At 60.0% G+C, this 22,142-nt stretch overlaps 1 protein-coding gene across 4 annotated transcripts in view; it reads right to left on the bottom strand.

Annotated features, from left to right (window-relative positions):
• CORO7 (coronin 7) overlaps positions 1 to 22,012 on the bottom strand; it is a 36,714-nt gene extending 14,702 nt beyond the window's left edge. For all 4 annotated transcript variants that reach the window (XR_004549899.1, XM_034065295.1, XM_034065296.1 and 1 more), the window contains exons 1-9: positions 21,900 to 22,012; positions 18,373 to 18,469; positions 18,026 to 18,100; positions 16,297 to 16,367; positions 15,752 to 15,935; positions 15,098 to 15,174; positions 13,947 to 13,997; positions 5,474 to 5,560; positions 5,160 to 5,242 (exon numbers count right to left, since the gene is read on the bottom strand). Coding sequence is in view for 3 of the 4 variants with exons in the window: in XM_034065295.1 (XP_033921186.1) it covers positions 5,160 to 5,242; positions 5,474 to 5,560; positions 13,947 to 13,997; positions 15,098 to 15,174; positions 15,752 to 15,935; positions 16,297 to 16,367; positions 18,026 to 18,100; positions 18,373 to 18,469; positions 21,900 to 21,959 (785 nt within the window). In the remaining variant the exon portion in view is untranslated. The remainder of the gene's footprint in view (positions 1 to 5,159; positions 5,243 to 5,473; positions 5,561 to 13,946; positions 13,998 to 15,097; positions 15,175 to 15,751; positions 15,936 to 16,296; positions 16,368 to 18,025; positions 18,101 to 18,372; positions 18,470 to 21,899) is intronic.
• Between the last annotated feature and the right edge of the window lie 130 nt (positions 22,013 to 22,142).

Below are 22,142 nucleotides of genomic sequence, written 5' to 3'. Positions count from 1 at the left end.
TGGGCTTCCGGCAGGGCTGGCTCCCATTAGGGCTGGCGCAGTGGCAGGAGGGGCCCCTCGCCGGCGCGGGCTGCTCGGTGTGCTGGCCACGCTCACCCGCTCAAAGGGCCCATTGTGGTCCTCTCCCCACAGATTTTTCAAATTAACATCCCAAATTCCTCCAAAAATTGCTGCTGTGTAAATATTTTCACTGTGAGCTTTGTGTATTTTCCAGCCCTGTGAGGAGGAGGAGGAGAGAAGTCCCCAGCAGAGCTGCGGCCTCGCATTGGGTGCCTCTGACCGTCACCATTGCAGCCCCCTGAGCCCACCTGAGCACAAGGTCGGCCTCTGTGTGTTCCCTCACTAGCACTGGCTGCAAGGGGTGGGCAGCAGGGATCTCACAGCCGCCCTTTAGCTCCTTCACTCCCTGCCCAGTGCTTTCCCTCCTGCTGCACGATGTCATGATGTGCCCTTCCTCTAATGAAGATCTTTTCCCCTGGAGGTTTGAAGGGGGGCCCCCACAGGCCAGGTGGGTGCTTATGACCCCCAAACAGCTCAGCAGGTCCCATCACTCTGGGGAAGCTTCCAGCAGCTCCGGAGTGCTTCCATTCATATTGGAGATGCCACATGGTTTGCCCAGTGTGGCAGGAGCAAGGCGGGGGCTTGGCTTTGCCAGGTGCAGTGCAGTGGGAACCCACAGCCCAAGGTTTTCATGGTGGGCCAATGGAACTGGATGACAAGGGAAGGGGAAGGGGCTGGGCTGCAGTTGCCAGTGGCCACATCAGGAGCAGCACAAGGGGGGCAGCAAGGCTCAGCCTCTGCACAAAGGGCATGGGGATGCTGTGGCCAGGGCAGGGCTTGACAACCTGTGAGGCTCAGACCCCCACGACACCCACGGCTGCACCCTGGAAGCTCTGTGGGAGCTCAGGAGGCCCCAAAATGTGCCCTTCCAGCCTCCAAGCCCCACGGGGTCCTGAGCCCCAGCACAAAGCCCCCTGTGTCCTGCCAGCCCCAGTGAACACCAGGAGAGGCTCTGAGCAGCACATCGTGCAGCGCTGCTAATACTTGTGAGCTGAATCAGCGCTGGGGAAGGATTGCAAAACCCCCTGGAATGAACCCAAAAAAAATCTCTCTTGCTATGTGATCCAGCGGGGCCAGTAATGGAGAGCCCCATCCAGAAGCCACCGGCAGGATGGGGGCTCAGCCAGGAGCCACAACAGGAGGAGCCGCCAGCTTCACCAGGACAAGTCCTGCTGCCCTCAGCGCTGGCCCAGCCTGGCCAGGCACAGGCAGCATACTGCAGCCCAGCAGCAGCAGGCCTGGAGGTCTTTGGCCTCCAGAGAAGCATCCCTGTCCCAGGCATGGCCCCATGGAAACCAAAGCTTGGTCCTCCTGGATCCCCCAGGCCCCCATGGCCAGAGTGGAGCCCTGGGTGGGATGTGCTGCCTCAATGCACGGTGTTGGGGGTCCCATGCCCACTCCCTCGGGGTGACGGCAGGTGTGTGCCCGTCCCACAGCCCCATGTGCTGCCGCAAAGCGTCAGCTGCCAGGAAGAGCACGTGGAGAGGCAGAAATCCTGCCGGCTTCCTGGAAAGCTGCAGAAGCTGGGGCGTGCTGACTGGCAGTGGTGGGCTGAGGCCAAGGCCCATCTGGGAGCGATTTCGGCACTACCATTGCTTGCTGCCTTGCCCTGCAGCACGCAGCTATTTTTACACCTGTAATTACGGGGCCAGATAGCCGCTCTGCCATTAGCCCCTTCGTGCAGCTACCCAGGGCACCTCACCCTGCAGGGATAGGTTCTGCTGTGGTGGCACCTAATGGAGTAGCCTTTCCCACCTCCTTGTGTCTGAGGTTGCAGCCAAGTGGGAGCAGCAGGAAAAGCCCCTTCCCTGCTGATGGCAAGCAGCTGCCAGCCCAGGCATCCATGGGAAGAAGGGACAAGGGCAGAGGTCTGCAGGGAGACAGGGATGGAGCTGTCCTGCTTAGGGCTCTGCCTCTTAGATCTGACCACTGGAGTGGCTGTTGTCAGAGACCCCCATGACACCCAGCATGACCAAAAGGGCTGCTGAGTGTCAGGAATAAGCACTAAAGAAGTGGCGTGGCCAGGTAGGGTGGGAGCAGGACCAGCCATCAATGTACCATTACAGCTGCTGACCAGGGAGAGGTGGCAGGATGATGGTGGGGGGACACACCTTGGTGGGGCTATGGGCCTTACTGCTCAAGAGGGTTGGATCTGGTCCCCCAAGAGCCAGCTCAGCTGCAGGCTTTGTCTTTGGGCAGGGGGTGCCGGGGCCAAGCATCCCTGGTCAGCATCCCAGTCATCCCAGTGGAACTGCCCAGGGCCCTCCATGTTGTGCTTCAGCACTGGGGGAGCCACACAGCCACAAATACCTCTGCAAACATCCTGCTGTGCCACCTCCAGCACCTCCCAGCTCTGCTGGACTTTACACTGTGAAGGGAAGGGGGAGTCCGCCTGTTCCCACCTCTCAGCCCCTGCCACCAGTCTGCCCCATGGGGAGCTGCCCAGCGGTGGCACCCACTATGGAGACATGGCTTCTCAGGTCCTCTGCAGACCCGGTCACCTTGGCTATATCAACCCAGCCACAGCCCCAAGCTAGCTGCAGGGCAGAGGGATGCATGCCCACTGCCCCATGAGCAAGTGAGCGCCCCCAGCCTCCATGGGGACACTTTCAGGACACTGAACGATACAGCGACACAAGGGAGCTGCTGTTCTCGCTGGCCCCAGGGTGGTGACAGCCCTGTCCCCAGGCATTGCTGTGCCAGCGGTTGGGAGCATGGCAGGGTCTGGTCATTGACCCTACGTTGGAGCCGGTAACCCAACCCCACCGGTGCTGGTTACAATTTAGGGCAACAATAACCTATTGAGGCCCCTTCCTGGCTCCAGCACTGCTGCTCCTTGATCTAATTAAAGGGGCCTGGGGGGAAAGACAAAACCCAAGATGAAGGGAATGGCAGGTACCCGAAGGCAGCACAATGAGGACCACAGAGAGGTGACGGGGCCACCCATGCCTCCTGCCACCAATTCCCTTCAAGATCTGAGCATCCAAGCACAGCCCAGCACAGCTGGGGTGCTTTGAAAATTAGGTTTATGCAGTCACAAAAATCTCACCTCGTCAGGATTTGGGATGGGGGACCCCAAAACATATTTGCTGATGTGGGGCTGAATGGGGTCAGTGCTCTCCACTCTCTGCTTTCCTCTCCATGGATGCTGGGCAGGGCCACAGCCACCCTGAGGGGTTCGGGGAGCTGTAGACATTAGGGTGGGCACACTGGGGGTGCCCTCCACCTTGGGGCACACCATGGCCCTGCTGTGGGGAGTCACAAGGGTGCCTGGGACGCACGGTGCCGCTCAGCGGGCACAGGCCCCTGCAGCAAGACGCGGTGGAGTCGTGGTGGGGATGCGGGCTCCCCTTCCTGCCGGCCCGGCGTCAGTAATGAATGGTATGAGCTTCCTGCCCGCCCACTGATTGCTTCCTCAAAGAGCCTCAATGAGCTGCTGCTGCTGCGCCTGCTCCCGCGCAGGCTTGCGGCATGGCCGGCACCACCACGCTGCCACACTGTGCTGGATGCCCCACCCCGGGCACCCATGGCCATGCTGGAGATCCCCAGTAAGCATCCCAGCCCCACAGCTTTTCCACCATCCCTGTGGAGCTGCATCCCTGGAGTCAGCAGCCAGCACTCTCTGCACCAAGCCTGCAGCTCCCCTGCTTGAGCACTCCCTCCACGGGGGCCTTGGTGACCCCCAAACCCTATACCCTGCTCTCACCATGGCTCCAGTGCTCCTGAGCATTGCACCCCACTGGCCCCCAGTCGGAATGCTTCTGCGGGAGGGAGAGCACAGCCCCCACTCAGCACCTCTGCTGGGAGCCAGCCCAAATCCCCCTCTGCCATTTGTCATCTCCATGAGATTTACAGGCAGGGAGTGGCTGGGGCTGGAAGCGCAGCTGCCTAAAAACAGCACCTCCCGCTCCTCAGCGGCTCCCGGCACGGGGGGCTCCCTGCTCACCACCACCCCCCCCAGCCCTTCTCTGTATGGCCCCACCATGCAGCGCAGCGCGGCAGAGCCTGGCGTGACGCGCAGGCAGCGCCCGCCAGCTGCATTCCTGGCGGCCGATAAACCCGGCAGCCAAAATAACTCCAGCCTGCGCAAAGGGGCTGAGCGCAGCCTCGCGTCTGCATCCAATTTATCCAGGCTGGCTCACCCCGGCCCAGCGCCGGCGGGGAGGGCCATGCGCATAGGGAGCAAGAAGCAGCAGGGTTTGGGGAAATCCCCACGAAGTTTTCCACTGGCAGCAATAAGGGACCCCAAAGCATCCCTCTGTGGCACGCTGTGTGCAGTGAGGGTCCCGCATCCCTGTGCTTTGGGCAGCAGCTCTGGGGAGAGCTGGTGGTGCTCAGCACAGCCCTGTGAGGACTTGCCCAAACCTTCATAACTGTCAGGATGAAGGTGCTGCCTCCTCATCCTCCTCCTCTTGTTCCTTTGCCCGCACTGTGACGCCAGGCAAGCTTGCCAGACAGTGTAGGAGAGGCCAGGCTGGGTCTCACTGGAACACTCCTCACATCTGCAGTGCCTGCATATAGGAGATGGCTCCACTGCACCTTGACAAGGAGCACTGACCCCTTACGACCACAAAAGCGCCTTTTCCATTTCCCCAGGGAATGCCTGGTGAGCATGGCTCTGCGGCTGGACTGGCCACGGCTGGCTGGGCAGCCACCACGGCACCATGGCACAGAGCACCGCAGCCCCACCATGAGCAGGGCATCAGCGTCAAGCCACTTCAGCACGCAGGCAGTGCCAAAGGGATTTGTCCATCTGCAGCATCTTGTTGTACTGTGCCAGTTCATGCACCCCCCCAGGCAACAGCCACTCCAGACATGCCAGTGCTGATCCCAGCAGTGTAACCACACACCACAGAGCACCCATCCTACCCCAGCACTGCTGGGGACACCTCTGTCCATCCCAAGCACTGCCACTGCCCTCCCACCCCATCCAAACGTTCCTGGGGACGCAGCCATGCCATCCCCAGGCTTTGTCCCCAGCTTTGTGGACGAGCAGTGTCAATGCCACCTCCCAGTCCACCACTGTGCTCCCCACAGGTGTCTGACCATGGCACTCCCACTGCCCACCCTCCCACCCGGCAGTGAGTCCCCGTCCCTACCCGGGCGAGGTGTCCAGCGCCACGGTGAGCATTGCCCCGCTGAATCGCCGCATGTCCCACAGCTTCACCTCCCGCTCCCGCATCTGCAAGGGCACAGACATGGTGTTGGTGGGCACCGGAGATGTCCGGACAGCCTCACAGCTCCACCTCCTTCACCAGCCAGCGCCCCTCTGTCCCCAGCAAGACAAGGGGAGCTCCTGCTTTCACAGGGGACATGACACCCAAAAACCTCCCGGGGCCCCAGCACAGTGTGCAGGGAGCGGGACTGGGACATCCCAGCAGTGCCAGAGCCACTTTCTCAGGGAGGACCATACCTGGCTGAACCCGATGGAGATGAGGCAATCGCTGGAGCCCATCCAAAGCAGCCGGGAGTCCTTGTTGTTCTCATGTCCCAGGGCACTCTGCAAGGCACAGAAGGCAGAGCTGTCAGTGTTGCCAGCTGCCACACCAGGCACACTGTGTGGCACTGTGTTCAGCCCCAGCTGAGCACACGGAACCCAGTGCTGGCTCCTGACTCCACCAAGGTGCTAACGTGACATTGCAGCGGGAACAGCCTGCAAGCAGTGAGTCCTCTGCCCCCACCCTCTGCCAGTGCTGGCATGGTTGCTTTGTGGAGTGGCTGGCCTGGCTCCTGGTGAGCAGCAGAGGGTGGCAGCAGGTAATTTCAGCGTGAGGGGGTATGGGATGGCTCCTTGGCCCTCTGGGGCTCTCCTCACACATGGTGAGGAAGGTCTGGAGCCAGTGTGCTGTGAGGAAGCTGCTCCATGCCAGCAGCCATGAGAAGAGGCTTGGCCATGGCCATGGCGACAGAAGGACTTACTTCCTTGGCTACATCCTTGGGCTCTTGAACCATGTCGAATCCCAGCAACAGGAGCTGGATGCCCTGTGCATGTCCCGGTGCTACCAAAACACATCATAGCAAACTGAGTTTGGCTGTGCTCCCCACACTGCCCTACCTACTGCAGCCCCTCTCCACCTCTCTGCTGTGCTCCCTGTGGGACCAGGGCCCTCCAGCCCTTGACACCACCTCATCCTGCCACTGTCACCAGCCCTGTTCCCGCATTGGCCCCGGTGCCACTGCTGAGCACGGGAGGGGAAGAGTTACCGCGGGCCGGTGGTGACTGCTTGTTGGCTCCCATGTGGCCCCCAGATGGGACCTGCGGTTCCCAGCATCCCAGCAGGAGCCGGCAGCCAGCACTCACCCCACAGTGCAGCAGCGCCTGCAGCCTCCTCGCTTTCATTTGGGAAGCTCCATTAAAAGGCTGCTAACGACTTCAGAGCTGGCATGGAAAAGCAGAGGGTTCTGCCAGAGCTAAACCCGACATGGTGCTTCCGGCACCTCCACACAGAAGGACTCCATGTGGGGAAAGATGGGATGGGGTGAACACAGGAGGGTGCCCACACATCCACAGCCCCAGGATGGCATAGACACACTGACCCCGGTGTCAGAGGAGCTGTGTCCCATAAGCTGTATCCCCGACAGCATGAGCACAATGCACCACTGGCCACGACTGCTCCATCACTGCGGCAGGCTGGGGGCACAGAGGTACCATAGATCCTACCTCCTTACCAGTGAAGCCCCATGCGACCAGCCTCCTCTGGTCCCAGCCATGGGCCTCAGTGGAATGCCCACTCTCTGGAAAGACCCGCAGCCGGGGAGGGAGAAGGCACATGGTGCCAAGCTCATCCTCCCCCTGGCTCCAGCACAGAAGCCTTCTTGCCAGCACAAACATAGTGCTAGCCAGGCAGCATGGCTCACTTGGAAGATGCAGTACGGGCCAAGCCGACTCCCAGCCACTGTGCAGGATGTGTGGCAGGAGGGGCCAGTCCCCCCTCTCCAATAAGCTGGCATTGGAGCTGTCTCCTGGGATGGGGAAGGGCCTGGAGAAGGGAACACATCCCAGCAGCAGTGCCAAGAGGGATGGAAACCCCTGGTGCTGGGGCCAGCCTGCTCATCGGCCAGGAGAACACTTCTGCACCTGAGCTGTGCAGCTGTGGCAGCCAAGACTCAACATCTGGAGATTGGACAGCCAGCATTGCACTGCTGGTCCCCCAGCCCATCCAGCACAGCACCAGAGAGCCATTGGTGTGTGCAGCCCCCGCTGGTCCCCCAGCCCATCCGGCACAACACAAGAGACCCATCGGTGCATGCAGCCCCTGGGGTGGGCAGCGCATCTGGCAGAGGGCAGGGTGATGCTGCTGCTGCTCCCAGCCCTTGTGGTGCCGGCTGCAGCTGAGGCCATGTTTTCTGCATTAGTTCCATCCCAGCTGAGCAGCACGTATGGCAGCAAGCATGCAGGGAGGCCAGAGCAGGGGCTGGGCTGCTTTTGCTGGTGAGATCTCCTGGCACTCACCCCAAGGTGATGCTGAGAACCCCCAGTGTCCTGGAGCAGGGGACCAGCTGCAGCCTGAGGTATGGGCATCCCTCTGGAGCTGCTCACTCCCTGGCAGACTCAGGGGAGCCCACCAGCTCCAGGCCAGTATGCAGGAGCCAAGGAGACCTCACAGCTCCCTGGCCACACCAGCATGGAGGCAGCCCAGCCTCCCCCAGCCCACTGTGTGGGTCCAGCCTAGCTGGTTTTAGGCAGCCCAGGCTGGGAGGAGCTTGTGCTCCATCCTCAGAGCCAGATCGACCGCTTGAGGAGGATTTTCCAGCACCATCCCTCTCTTCCCATCTCAACCCATTCCTCCCAGCACAGGTTGGGGTACGGTGCTGGTACCCCCGTGGGTCCCCAGCCCTGCTCCCCATGCAGCCCCCGCTGCGGGCTGTGGGGGCCAGCGCCGGGGAGCAGGGCTGGCGTGTGGGATACAGCTGTTGGCAGCAGCAGTGCCGTGGTGGGGCCGGGAGTTGGTAACAGCTGCCCACAGAGAGCGACTGCCTTCGGCTCCCCGGCTGCTGAGAGAGCTGAGCACAAAGCAAACACTGCTCTGGTGCTGGGGCGATTCCCAGGGCAATCTCAGCCTCGGCAGGAGCAGTTACACTCGGCTGGGATGCGGGGAAGGGAGAGATGGAACTGGGAGCCCATGGGCCATGGGGCTGGATGGGGGCAGATAGGTGGGGAGGGAGGGTCACATCTCTGCCCCTGGCAAAGACCCTGTGGCTGGTAGGGGCCAGAATAGCCCAGCTCTGCCTGTGGAGAGCAGGCCAAGAGCATGGCTAACAGACCATGGGCATCTGACCCCCGTGGGAAGCAAACCCAGCAGTGGGACCTGCATGGGCACAGGAGGCACCAGATCCAGGCTCAATCATTCTTTTGCCAGTGGAAGCCAGGCCAGGGCCGTCCCCCCAGACCGGGAACAGACACCTCCTCCCTGTACCAAAAAGATGGGTCCATGCTCAGGGGCAAAGTGTCACTCCCTCCAAGCCCCATGAGGCTGGGGGGCGGGCAGAAGGAACAGCTTCCTGGGATGCCAAGGGGGTTAACCATGGCACCAAATCCTCATCTTTGCACAAGAATGTGAGTGATCTCCCTCTGTTACCCAATCCTAGTTACCCCAGTCGTGGTCAGGAGAGCAGAACAGCCTCTTCCAATTTGGCCCCACTTCTGGTCTCTGCCCAGAGCTCAGGGAGACCAGGAGCTGCCACCTCCCTGCAGGGATCCCAAACACTGCACATGGTGACAGTGATGCTCCAGTAGCCATCATGCTGCTAGCACTGGCCCCTGGCAGCTGTGGGGTCTGTATTGTAGTAGGGATGGACTGGGTTGAGCCCCCTCCTGCTTATGCTGCCTTCCAATTCCACTGGCTCTGCCTCTCCCGCCCCACTGCAGCACAGCCCCCTGCCTCCATTCAGCTCCTCCTACCCTCAGCAAAGCCAACCCGACATCCCAGAGAATGTTGCAGCCCAGCCAGGGCAGGAAGGTGAGCGGGCTCCCACCGGGACAGCCCCTACAGCTGCGGAGGCTCCCACCTTCACATGGATGCTTAGGCATGGGAGCAGGACCCCCCCTCCCAGGGCAAGCAAGGAGGAGGTCTGCTGGCTTGGGCAGACTGCAGCACTCACCAGCATTCATCCCTCCTCTCCCACATCTCATCTCTCTGTGCAGACCTCTGGCCCCACAAGCTGCTATGAGGCTGCTATCAAACTCCCAAAACAACTTTACTCTCTTGAGTATGAGCCTGCAGGAGCCCCAGGTGAGGCAGCAAGCTGGGGGCTCATGAAACGCTGTACCAGAGCCCAAGGGAAGCAAGGTGCCAACCTGCACCTCTGTGCCTGTATCCTGCTGAGCTGGCGAGGCCATTCCTAGTGCACCCAGGCAAGGATGAGCCAGTGCTCCCATGCATCCGCATCCCTCACAGTGCCGCTAGCTCATCCCCGATCCTCCTCAACTTCCCCATGTCTGCCATACCAAGCGGCATTCCTGGGAAGGACGGCTGAGGGGGAAGTAGAGCAGAGGAAATATAAACAGTCCTGTACAGCTACGCTGGGGAACAGAAGCATGAGAGCGCCGAGCGTGCAGTGCTATAAATAGGCAGCTCAGAGCCAGGCCAACTTTTTCAAAGCTTCCCACGGTCTCCTTGGGAATGTGGGATGCTGTGGACCTTCCCTCAGCCCGGAGGAAGCCACTGCCGAGGCTGGGAGTCAGGTACCCCCGGGGTGACCCCAGTGTGGGATACTGCGCTAATGGGGTTGGGGGGAAGAAGACTAAAAGTCTCCATGTCCTGATGCGCCTTCCCCCAGCCAGTGGTCCCCAACTGGCCCTGGGCTGACAGACGAATCCTGGGTAGAGGTGACATGTTGGAGCCCATGGGGTCCTGGCTGAGGTCCACCCCAGCCTAGGTCTCCACCTCACCCCAGCATCACCCAGCACCATGGCCACACCACGTGGTGACCCATGCCATACTCTCCCACTGCAGCACGGGCTGATGCGGCCTGTGGGAAACTGGCCACAGCCTGGGAGAGGGGCTGGAGTCCCTCTCCCAGCCCTGGGGCCATGGGCAGGGGGGAGGGGAAGTGAAACCCTGGCCTTGGGGTTGGGGGGGGAGAAACAGGACCGGACTCAATGCAGTGCTGCCTCACACCAACTCTGCCTGGAGGGCTGCAAGCCTCGAGGACTCCCAGGCACAGAGCTCTGCCCCCTGCATGGCCCATGAGGAGAGGTGAAAAACCCACAGTGGGAACAACCCCACAGGGACACCCTCCCAGCTGTCCCCAGGCACCCTCAGCTCATTAGAGCAGCGCTCATTAAAACGTGAGCAGGAGCGTGCGCTCACCCAGTGCACGGCCGTTCCCTCGCCCCCGTCCTGCCAAAACGCCGGCGGAGGAAGTTTCTCGTGAGAACGAAGCCGGCTCCTCTCCGTCCCACACTGGCCGCGCTCGGCAGCCACCCCACAGCCCAGCACCAGCGGCGCCCGGCCCAGCCCCGTAATGGGAGCCAGGTGCTGGCCAGATGCAGCCCCTCGCAGTGTGCGGGGCCAGGATGCAGCCCCTCGGCTCTGCACATCACTGGCTCCACAGAGATGCGCTCGGCAGACACAGCTCTGCTGCACCAAACTGGGGCATTGGCTCGATGGTGGCCATGCTGGTCACACAGCAGAGGACAGTCCCCCCCAGACAGCAGCCTTCTACCCCTGCGAACCACCCTCCTTTCCAGCAGCATCTCCAAGTGGTTTCGATTGCACATCCCTGTCGGTAAATGTTTATGGATGTACCCCCAAGCAGATGTGTACCAATTGACATTTGAATGATCTAGTATTTTCTCCTTGTACCCCCACAGATTGCCATGTGCATCCCACTTTGGGGAGCACTGCTTCAGAGGACAGGCAAGACCTCAGACCACTGTGCTGGCAGAGCATCGCATGATTATCTTGCTCCTGACAGCCCCAGAGAGTGGAAGCTTCAGGGTCCTATCCCCAGGCATAGAGACCAAGCATGGAGACCCACGGATTGCCAGAACCTAGAGGAGAAGGTGACCAGTAGAACAAGCAAGCAGAGATGCCGCTTTAATACCCCACACCATTCCCGAATCACTGCCTGGACCCCATCCTGGGGCATCAACCAGGATACAGGTACCCTGCTAGTGCTCTGAACCCCTGCTCAGCACCAAGTCCTGAATCCCTCAACCCTGATGCACAGTGCACCCAAGGGCTTGTTTCAGAGGAACGTGGGGGGATATTTTGTGGGGTTTGCACAAGCATCACAGGGTGGGAGCCATGAAGCACTGAGCCCCTGTGGAGCCAGAGCCACAAGGGAGAGGATGTGACTTGCTTCCAGTGAGAGGGTCAAGGCAAGGAGAGTGACTACTGGCACTCATGGGAAGGGAGGGCAGGCTGTGGCTGAGCCAGTGTGGACTCGGGAGGGGATAAGGCAGAAGATGGGACTTACAGGACCTCTCTGGAAGGAGCCAGATCCAGGCAGAAATGGGAGTGTGGCTGCTCGGGGAGGGGCACATAGGACCTGCTCCACCAAAGGTGTGGCCCTGGCATCTCCACCACCAGTTTAGGAGTACCAAGAAGATATGCTGAGCAGCAACACAGTGCAAGTACAGCCTTAATGCTTACAAACAAGCTGCTGCTATTGCAGCTTCCTGATCCATCCCAGACACAGCAAAGAGGGACTGTGGGTCCAGCAGAATGAGGCCACTGCTTTCCCAAGGGAAATCATGGCCTCGGTTACGTACTGGGCACCCCATGGGGTCAGCCAGGCCCCAGCCACGCCACTCTCGCTGCGTCACACACTCCTGCCCACTGCTGGGACGTGCTCAAAATAGCTGCTATGGACGTAGCCAGGAACATGGGGGTCAGGCCCCACCGGGGGCACAGCCCTGGGTACAGGCAGTCTGCCAGTGGCCCTCCTCACCACCGGTCCTTGGTCCCCCGCCCCATGTGTGCTGCATCTGTGAGACCCAGGAGCAGCACCAGGCATGACACACCATGGCCATGACCCATCCTCCCTGAGGCTTCTATTTTAGCTCCTTATCATCTTTTTCTCCTGCTCTAACAAAAGGAACAGTTTAATGAGCCAGGTTTGCCAAATCAAGAAAACCAGCCAAACAGCCCTGTGCCAAGGCTGGCTTTGGCACCATGTGTGGCAAAGGGACCAGGGTGAGTGAGCCCAAGCCCTTCACCTGCTTCAGAGGAAGCCCAGCCTGTGGTGCTGACGGGCCAGCTCAGCTGGAAATCCCATCACATTGCTCACCTCTCTCACCACTGCAAAAAACCCCGGCAACTTCAAAGCCTCACAAGGTGCTGGCACTGTGCAGCGGCCCAGGCATCACCCAGTTTTGTAACCACGCTGGCCCCAGGGAGAAGGAGCCTTTCCAAAGAACCTGGCCCTCCGGCAACCGGGGAAAGAAATAAAAGCAGAACACAGGGGTGTTATTGCTCCTGGCTAAGTAAGCTCTATGCAAACTTCCAGAAGATTTATGGCATTTTAAAGTTTTCCCCTTCAGCACAGTACTTCTCCAAGACTAAACATCTTCATCAATTCTCAGCTGGCCGGGGTTAGGGCTGCGGCGCAGCAGTGCTTGGCCACAGCAGCAAAGGTGCATATTTCTCTTGGCAAAGCCGGAGCACAGGCCCCGGGCTGGATCAGATGGCAGTGGAGGGAAGTGAGCTGCCTGTTTTGAACAGCCACCATCATTCACACATTATTTTTAATAGCTCAGCGAGACAGAGTCCACCCTCCCCAGGAGACTTGGCTCAAGCCCATCATGCTCACAGCTTCACCGAAACGCCGTTATACAAGCAGGCAGGTCTGGCAGGGGGAGAAGCTAGGGTAGGCAAGGCGGGAGCACTGCCTGAGGCCATTGGTGGATAGGAGCAGGATGAATCTGGGAGCAGAGACCAGTACCTTCCATCCACACCAAAAGGTACCCACAGCAGGGGAGCATCATGGGGCCCACTTGAAGGCTGGGAGCACTTTTTCATGGCTCACTTGCACGTGTAACAGCTGAGTTTATACTAATATATAATGTTGTGGTATTTGTAAGTCTGCCTGAAGGGTCAAGGCACTGCTTGTACCTGCAAAAAGCACACAGGAGCCTTATGTGATCTCAGCACCCAAGCAGCCAGCAGCAGGAGAGTGCTGGTGCAGTGCTGGAACACTAACTTCCTCCAGCTGGTGTCCAGGATTACCACCATGCCCAAGCACAGACAGCAGAGGCCATCAGCTGAGCCCACAGGCACACATATGCCAGTAGCAGGAGACACAAGGAACAGCAGAGCCTGCTTCAGCCATTTCACCCTGCTTTCCACTGCATTCCTCCCCTCCGAGTCTTACAGTCCCTTCTGCAGTGAGGGATAACACCCACTGGCAGCCAGAGCCCCCAAGCCACAGGAAACCTCTAATAAGAGGCTGTTTAAACTCGACATCAAGGTTTAAGTCCTCTACTTACTTCCTGCTCACTGTTATTTGCTGAGCTGTGCAGATCCAGCTGCCCAGCCCTCACCCTTGGCAGGTCCTCATCCCTGAGAGCCTTTTGCACAGCGGCATGGAGCCCAGGAATCCTCAGGCCCACCGCAGCAATTGTGCCCCTGGGGCTGGGGAGTGCTGTCGCCCAGAGGCAGATAGCCCCAGCCAGCAGTGTGCCAGTGTGGTGGAGGAGCTCACTGGCCTGGATGGGAGGACAAGGGTCCCCTGTGCCAAACCTCACCAGGGCTGAGAAGCAGAGCAGACAGTCCCATTCTGCCTGCCCTCAGCCCCTGTGACTGCATTACCACTGGGGCCTCTCCTGAGCTGTGCCAGAGCTGGGAGAATGGCCCCAAAGCCCACCCCTCAGCAGGCAGTGGGCACCCTCGTCAGGCTGCCTGCACCATGTCCCCCAGCACACCAGGGAGAGACAGTACCTGGGAAGCAGCTGGGCTGACTCGTGGGTCAAAGATCCGCAGTTTCTTGTCCTGTACAGATAAAAAGAAAACAGAGGAGGGTTAAGGACCCTGGGGCCAGGGAGATGTCAGGCAGTGTTAGGCAGGGGGCTGGAGTGAGCAGTTTCCTTCTTGCCTGTCATTTTCCTGCCTGCAGTGCCTGCCCCTGTGCATGGCTTGCAGAGTGTCCTTCAGATCCCGCCCCACACCATGGGCAGGGACATAACCCCAGGATCCCTTCTAGCATCACAAGGAACCCAGTACCCTCAAAACTTCTCCCAGAGAAGGGGAGAACCCCAAAAGTAGAGCAGGGCTGGAATCCAACCCTTGGATTCCATCCTACCAGTGCTCCCTAACATCCTATAAGCAGGAGAACAAGCCCTCTCCTGCCTGGCACCCCACAGTCAAATGGGGCATGGGATACCCTTTGGAAAGGGCTGGCTGGGGTGCAGAGGCAGCCAAGGTGCCATTTAGGGAGCACACACTGTGTCTACTAGACCCACAGCACATGGCATGGCTGACCTGCATCTCAGATGGCACAGCCTTGGGGTTTTAGCCTCTGCTCAGCCTGCACGCTTGATACAGAGCTCCAACTGCTCACTTAGCCCGCACACCCCATCGGTGTGCTTGGCCAGCCTCCATGCTCCATGATGGGCTCAGCCTGTACATTTAGTCTTCATCCCAGACACAGAGAGACAACTGCTCGCTCAGCCTGCAGGCTTGGTCTGCACGCTCGGCCAGGCTTGCACACTTGGTCCTGCTCACCCAGCTTCTGCACATGGCTTGGGGGGGGTGTCAGCTTGCTTGGCTGCACGCTCAGTCTGCACACTTCGCACAGGGGAGACGCTGCTCGCTCAGGCCATATGCTTGCTCTGCCTGCAGGCTCCATCTGCGCTCGGCTCTCCCGCTCGCTCGGCCTGGCAGCCTGCACGCTTGCCCTCCATGCAGGGCCTGCGCACAACCGTGTCCGGCAGGGCGCGGGCAGCGAGCAGCAGTCGCCATCTAGCGGTCTTGTCTTCCTCTGCTCCAGCGTCGCTCACTGACCCCATTTCTGCCTGTTTCTCCCCAGAACGGGGTGCACGCTCAGCCAGCCCAACCGTGCCACGCCGCGGTGGCCAATGCGAGCCCCTCACCTTGCAGGAGGTGCCGAGCAGGCGGCCGTCTCGCTTCCAAGCCAGGCTCTGCAGCTGGTCCCTGTGTGAGTCCAGCACTGCAGGAGGAAAGCGGGCTCAGGGCTGGGGTCAAACAGGGTCCCTCCCGCGGACAAGGCAGGCGTATGGCAGGAGCCATTGCTCTTCCCCCATGAGCACTTCCCACGGGAAATGACCTGGCTTTTCCCAAAGGGCTGGTGGCAGCCAGAGCCAGGGGATGCTGCTGTGTCCATGCAGGGAGCACCCCCACACCACTGGCAGCTCGATAGGAAGGGCGGGAGTCCTGGGAAAGCCACAGGGCACTTGCATCCCTGTGCTGCCACCCAGCCTCCTCTCCCCACCAAGTTACCTGAGGTCTGCGCAAGGCTGGTCAGCAACAGCCCATTAAATCCACAGGGAGAGGAACCTGTCACCCAAGGGGATCCCCAGCAAAGCTGCTATGTAGGAGCCTTTTCCACCACTGCATCAGAGCATAGGGGAGCCCACATACACACAGAAGGATCTGCGGTGGTCCCTGCCCAAAAAGCCACCCATGCTGCCTGTTTGGTGACACTGAGGTCCAGGATTTGAGTCCATGTACCAGCACAGTGGAAACACCCGTTGCAGGCAGGAACTAGCAGGCATGGCCACGCCTACCTGTCAGCGGCTGCTGCTGCTCCATGTCCCAGATGGTGACTCTCTTCCCTGTGCCACTGGCCAGGATGCCATCCGCTGTCGGGTGGAACTGCAGCATGTCCACTGGCCCCTCCCCGGGCCCCAGGGTCAGCCCCGCACTGCTGGGCATGTTCTGGCCGCTCTGGGGCAGGCGCCACACCTTCACCTGCAGCACCAGGGAGAGGAGGGTCAGTCCCTGGGCAGAAGAGCCAGACCCTGCTGGGTACCAGCAGCACTCAGCCTGGGCTTGCTGCTCTTCCAGGCTCTGGTCCCTGCAGACACCAGGTGACCCCACATCACAGTTCATTGCGATCAGAGCTCTGGGCATCCCAGGTGGGAGAGGGCTGATCTCTGCCCATCACCATCTGCTCTGCCCACCACAACCTGGGCACATCTCGCACCTGGCACCCTCCTCCCCAGGCTCCTCTCATTCCAATCACTCAGGCTCTATCACCCCTGGCTCAATCCCAGAAACATGCTGGGGAACACAGGATGTCCCCTTGGGAGCCCTGGTACCAAGCACTTACTGTCTCATCTGCAGAGCCAGTAGCCAGGAGGAGCTGATCAAAGGGTGAGAAATCAAAGTCTGTCACCACATCTGGAAAAAGAAGGGCAGAGGTTTGTCCTCACCTGATCCCTGCAAACAGCGTGTCTGCCACCTCTACTTTTCCCCAGCTTCTTTTCACATACACACATTGCACACAGGAACAGGCGGCTGGGGTCAAATCCAGCCCCATCAGGGCACGTTGGAGTAGCTCAGCTTTGTTGTGAAAGCGTGAGCCCCTCCACACTGTCCGTGAGGATGTGACACCCCTTTGGCAGGCAATGGGAGCCCTGAAGGGTAACACTGCGCAACTGCATTTCCCTGTGTAGCCCATCACCACCCCAGTTTGGCCCTGATTTCAGGACAGACATCTCCAGAAAGCACACGGAGAAGCAGGAACAGCACAAGGCGTCTGTGCTGGCCCAGACACCGGCAAGAGAGGCCATGGGCAGCTGGGGCTGTGCTGGTAACAAAGCTCCCTTTGTAGCACCCGGCCCAGCATGCAGATGGTGGAGAAGCTCCTCGCAGAGCCCCGTGGGAGAAAGGCTGACACCATCAGCAGCAGCCCCTCAGACGCATTTGGCACGCTCTGGGAAGTAGGTCACTGTGTACTTTCCTGCTTCCAGGAGGTTGCTGAGAGACAGGCCCAGGAGGCAGGAAAAGCGAGCAGCGAGCTCTGCTGCATTTGCCCCAGGAGGAGAGAGGAACACTTCCCCCGCTTTGGAGGCGTTGCTCTGGCACAGCCAGCTTCAAAGGGCTCCTGCTAAATCCCATTAAGCAGCTGTTAATGCCGAGCTGGCTGCCCGTGCACTTCTCCATGTCCCCTGCAGCAGTGGAGCTAGCTGATACACTCTTGGTGCCCAGCACCGTGCCACTGGGACAGGGATGGAACCAGATGGAGGCACCACAGGCTGGGCATGACACAGTCCTGTAGCCGCGCCAAGGCACAGCATGCAGGAACATGGTGCTGGAACCGACTCCCATTTTGCTGTTCTGGTGCAGTTCTGGGGTAATGGGTGACCAGTGACCCCATGCTGGTGTTGCTGCTCTGATGCTGGGAGAGGGGTACCTGGAGCACCCCAACACTCCTTCCCCATGCCCAGGCAGGAAGCAGAGCCCTCCACCTCTGCAGTATGCACCCCTCTGCCAGTGGCAATGCTGCAAGCACCTCTTCCCCTGCAGCACTCGCTCTGCCCGCATCAGAGCTGCACAAGGCCACATAGCCACTGGTCCAGCCTGTTCATCCTGTCACTAGGGCAGGGTACACCCACAGTGATGCCAGCTCCTCCACTAGCCTGGTACTGGATGTACTGGGAACTTCAGGGTGTGCAATGAGTAACATGGGAAGTGTGTGCCAGAGGAAGAGCATGAGCAAGAGCTACGTGTCCAAACCTTACTGCAGCTTGAAACATGAAGGGATGTGGATCAATTTGGCTCCTTAGCAAAAGTCCAGCCTGGCAGAGTCTCACATGGTCAGCATGGCTGCAGCCAACTTGTGCCACACACACAAGTGAGACTTGTCAGGATCTCCCTACCTGTGGGTGATGGTCCCTAGGAACTCCAGCAGTTCTCCCAGCTCCTTTCCTGGGAGACAGCCCAACACAGCATCCTGGACTAGGACTCAGCACCCAAGCCCCTCCACACGGCTTCACACAGAGCACAGTGAAGGCATGAGGACAAGCCAGTCCAAGGCCAGCAGACACACAGCTCACCTGAGTGGCAGCACAGCTGAGACACAGTCCTCTCGCCTCCATCCTCACACTCCAGTGCTACGATGCCCAGCACACCTGCAGGGAAGATGCAGGAGCAGGTCACCAGCTGCCTGCCAGCCTGCCCACAAGGAACCGCCCCCAGTCTGGAACACAGCGGGGACACTCAGCTTTGCAATGTAAGCCAGAATGTGTGGGATTGTCAGCACCTTTGTAGCAACTCAGGGGAAGCTTCCTCCATATGCCCTCATGCCTCCTGGGGTTTGTGGGGCTGACCCATCACCCAACCCCCAGGGCAAATCCATCCTACACCCTCATTCACACTGGGCATCCTTTCCCTCACACCTCACCTGATGCCTCGGCATTGAATGCAATCCAACGGCAGCTGGCCTTCACGTTGTTCCCATAGGATGTAACGGAGCCTGCTCGGATACCCCCAATCCAGGCCTGGAATGGAGAGGGAAAAGCCATGTCAGGAGATGCTTCTGTTTTGGAGGGAGCCAATGCCATGGCTGGAGCATGGTGGGAGAGAAGATGAAGCACCAGCATTGCATTGCTGGAGACCCTCAACACCACCAGAGCTCCCATGCCAATGGGCCTGGCACTACCTGGAGGCTGCCAACACCAGTGGGATTGTGTTAATGGCACATCTGTAGAGCCCCGTCCTATGGAAGGGCCAGGGACATGTGGCTACTTATGCTCTCTGCATAAAAGTGCAGCCCCTCAGAGGGGCTGGAGGCTTCTGGGCCAGCTTTGCCAGCAATGGGAGGCGTGAACATCCCAGCTCCCAGTGCTGCTTCTCCCTGAAACTGTCCCAGCCCTGAGCCCTCCCATGATGGGAAGGGCTCAGGGGACTCTAAGATAAACTGATGTCACAGAATTTGGGATTGGACCAGGGCTCTTGGGCTGTGAAGCACCACAGGATCAGGTAGAGCAATGCCCCCAACAGCATGCTTCTCACATGAACACTCAAGCAAGGAACTTCATTACAGCTCCAAAACCAAAATCCTCCTTTGCAGTGGTTCCCACTACTACCCCACAGCCAAGCACCGCACTGGGATGCCCTGCATCAGCCAGACCCAATCTGGGTGATACAGACACCTGGTCTCAAGTGGCCACCAGGACCAGGAGCTCCGAGGCACACCCAGGACCAAGTCCAACCCTCAAGCAAAGGCGGGTGTTGTACAGCTGCCATCATACCTGTAGGCACACCAGCACACACCAGCATCACACAGAGGTGCAGTGGGTGTCTGGAGACAGCTTACAAACAGGGCAGGAATGTGGGGAATGTGCAGAAATGGAAGCTGCATATGCAGCCCCAAAAGGACTGAGACCAGAGTTTCCTCTCCTTGCACAGTTTCCTTTTGACAGAGAGAAGCAGTTCCTGCAGTACTTCCTCTAGTCCTTGTCACAGCAGCCTGCTCAGTTGAAGACCTTTTAACCCTTCTCCTGCCAAAAGTGGACTCCTCTCCCTTTATCCATCAGATGGCGGGGGCTCCAGTGGGGAACGGGAGCATGTCTGGAGCTTGACCAAACCTCAGGAGGAAGGGTCCTGCAATCTGCATCCAGCCATGGTCCCCCATGGTCCCTCAGCAAGGGTGTACACTAGCCACATCCAGAGTACCACACAGGACCCCTACAGCAAGGTCAGAGGCACCACTGAGCTGGTCCATCCCAGCCCCACAACAACCCTGCAGGCAGGCAGGAGCCCTCAGGGAAGTGATCCCTTCCACAGAGTGCCAGGGCAGCCAGTGAAGCATATGGTACCTTCCTGGCAACGCCCCTGCAAGCTTTCAGAGCCCTGAAGACACTGCCTGAAGGGGAGAAGCAACTCAGATGTGATCCTTCATGTTTACACTGCGCTTCCTTATCCGGCCAGGTCAAGTGTCTGCCTCCATAAACAAGCTGCTCGGCCAGACACAAACACCACTTCCTGCTGTGACACCCGAGATGGGTTTGGAGAGGAGACATACATCTCCCACCTCCTGCCCCGTAGGACTGGGTGCTGCCTTGCTTCCCAGGGCCATGTTTCACACCTGGGTGGGAAATGCCTTTTGGCAAGGCCAAGCCTGTGTGCCAAGCCTGTTGGGAGCTGCTGGGGATGGAACAGCCGCCTGCCCACATGCTGGGGCAAGAGCACACTGTCTCCTGGTGTCCTGCAGAGCTCCCTCACCATGGGCAGTGACAGAGGCAGCAGTGATGGGGACGTCCCTGTCTGGAGGAAGCTATAAACCCTCCGGGCCGCACCCCCAGCACAACCCTAACCACCCCCCCCCCCCGCACACACACTCCCCAGGCCGGCTGTCAGCAGCAGCTCATCTGCACCCTGAGGTTCACAGCCAAATGCTTGTCTGGCTGAGTGTGACCTGCCACCTGCTCTGCAGACATGCACACACAGGCTGACATGCCACGGGAATGGTGGGATGCTGGAGGCTGGGCACAATGGCGAGGCCACCACATCCTCTCCTACAGCCTGGCACCAGGACAGCCTGGCCAGGAAGTGACAGGGAAGAAGAGCACTGACATCCAGGGGCTGGCAGATTAACATTTTGGTGGCCCTAAATTCTTTTCAAAGGCAGTAAATCACAATATTTTTTAGCAGCACCATCCATCCAGCCTGAGCCCTCCACTTCTGGCCACATGGCCCACGATGAAGGGTTGCAACTTCCCACACCTGTGTGCCAGCCTGGCATGACTGGTAACTGGAGCAGCCATGCTGCAGCTGGCCCATGCTGGCCCTTCCCCATGTGGCCCATCCCTGGCAGGGACTCTGCTCCAGTTGTGCCAGGCTGGGAGCCACCCAGGTAGGATCCCACCACCTGCCTCCACTGCAGTAGAGCAGCAGCATGTTGCTCCTGGCCACAGTGCTGCAGAGATGCTGCGTGAAAGGTGTCTGGCTCAGGGAGCATCCCGAAAGGCTACATGTCCTTGTAACGCTCCCCAATGTGGCTCACCTGGAACAACCCACCCTGACCCAGCCTCTTAGCCCCTGCCCTGCTGAACCTGCAGAAGACAGGGATCTGGGAGAGCACCCTGGCCAAACTCCGCAGCCTGTCAGGACTACCCGCTGCCACCATGCACCAAGGTGGATCACAACACTCAGCACAGTAGGAGATGGCTATTTGTGGGGCAGAGGCCAGAGCCAGGCCCAATATAGCCCTGTGTTGCCCAGACACACCCACCAGACCTGCCTGGCCTCAGCAGTACTAAGCTCCACAGCTCACAGGCTGGGTGATGGGGCTCAGCACCTTCCCGTGGGGCCCAGTGCTTCCTCTTTGCCTGCGGAAGCAGGGTGGCAAGAGCAGGGCCCAGGTTTCACACTCAGGGTGCTCACTTCCCTGGCTGGCCATGGGCAAGCCAACATTGCAGGGAGGGCCGAACACAGGCAAGGCAGCAAGCTGAGCTGGGGCAGCAGGCAGGCCGAACCACAGCCAAGCACCTGTGCCAGCCGTGCCCACAGGCAGAGTGACACAGCCTGGCTTGCTGCACCGCGGTACGGAAACCCTGAGGCAGTGGCACTGGCTGCACCGGAGCAGCTCCCGGCTGGGCGGGCTGCACCTGGAGAGGACCGGGGTTCCCCATCATCACCGGTTGCAGAGCACCCCATGGCACTGAGCTGACGCCAACGCCGGAGCGGGAGGTGCCGGATGTCAGGGATAGGCCGCCCGGGTGATGCTGCGGCGCCGCTGGCGGGCACCGGGCGGGGAACCCGGGCACGGCCCCGCTATACCGGCGGTGCCTTAGCAGCGGGACCCGGAGCCGCGCCCGACCGGGGCGGAACCGCCGGGGCTGGTGCTGCCCCGCCTGCTGGGAGCCCCGGTCCCGCTGCCCTCGCCCCCCCGGTACCAATCAGCGGGAAGCGCCCCGCGGCGCTCACCTCCCTACGGGGCAGCCGGGCCTCGGTGTGCCGGAACTTGGACGCCTTGAAGCGGTTCATGGTGCTCCGAGCGCACCGCGCCGTACAGTGCCCAGCCCAGCCCAGCCCGGCCGCGCAGCTCCGCCCGTCCCAGGGCCCCGCCTACAGCCACGCCCTTGTGATTGAGCTCCGCCCCCGCGCTGGAGCTGCCTTTTCCGCAACCAGGCTTCAGCCCCGAGTGCTGTGGTCGCTGTCTGTTGTCAC

The sequence above is a fragment of the Melopsittacus undulatus genome, chromosome 8 (genome assembly GCF_012275295.1).
Source record: "Melopsittacus undulatus isolate bMelUnd1 chromosome 8, bMelUnd1.mat.Z, whole genome shotgun sequence".
Taxonomy (NCBI): domain Eukaryota; kingdom Metazoa; phylum Chordata; class Aves; order Psittaciformes; family Psittaculidae; genus Melopsittacus; species Melopsittacus undulatus.
This window is presented reverse-complemented; position numbering and strand designations above follow the sequence as displayed.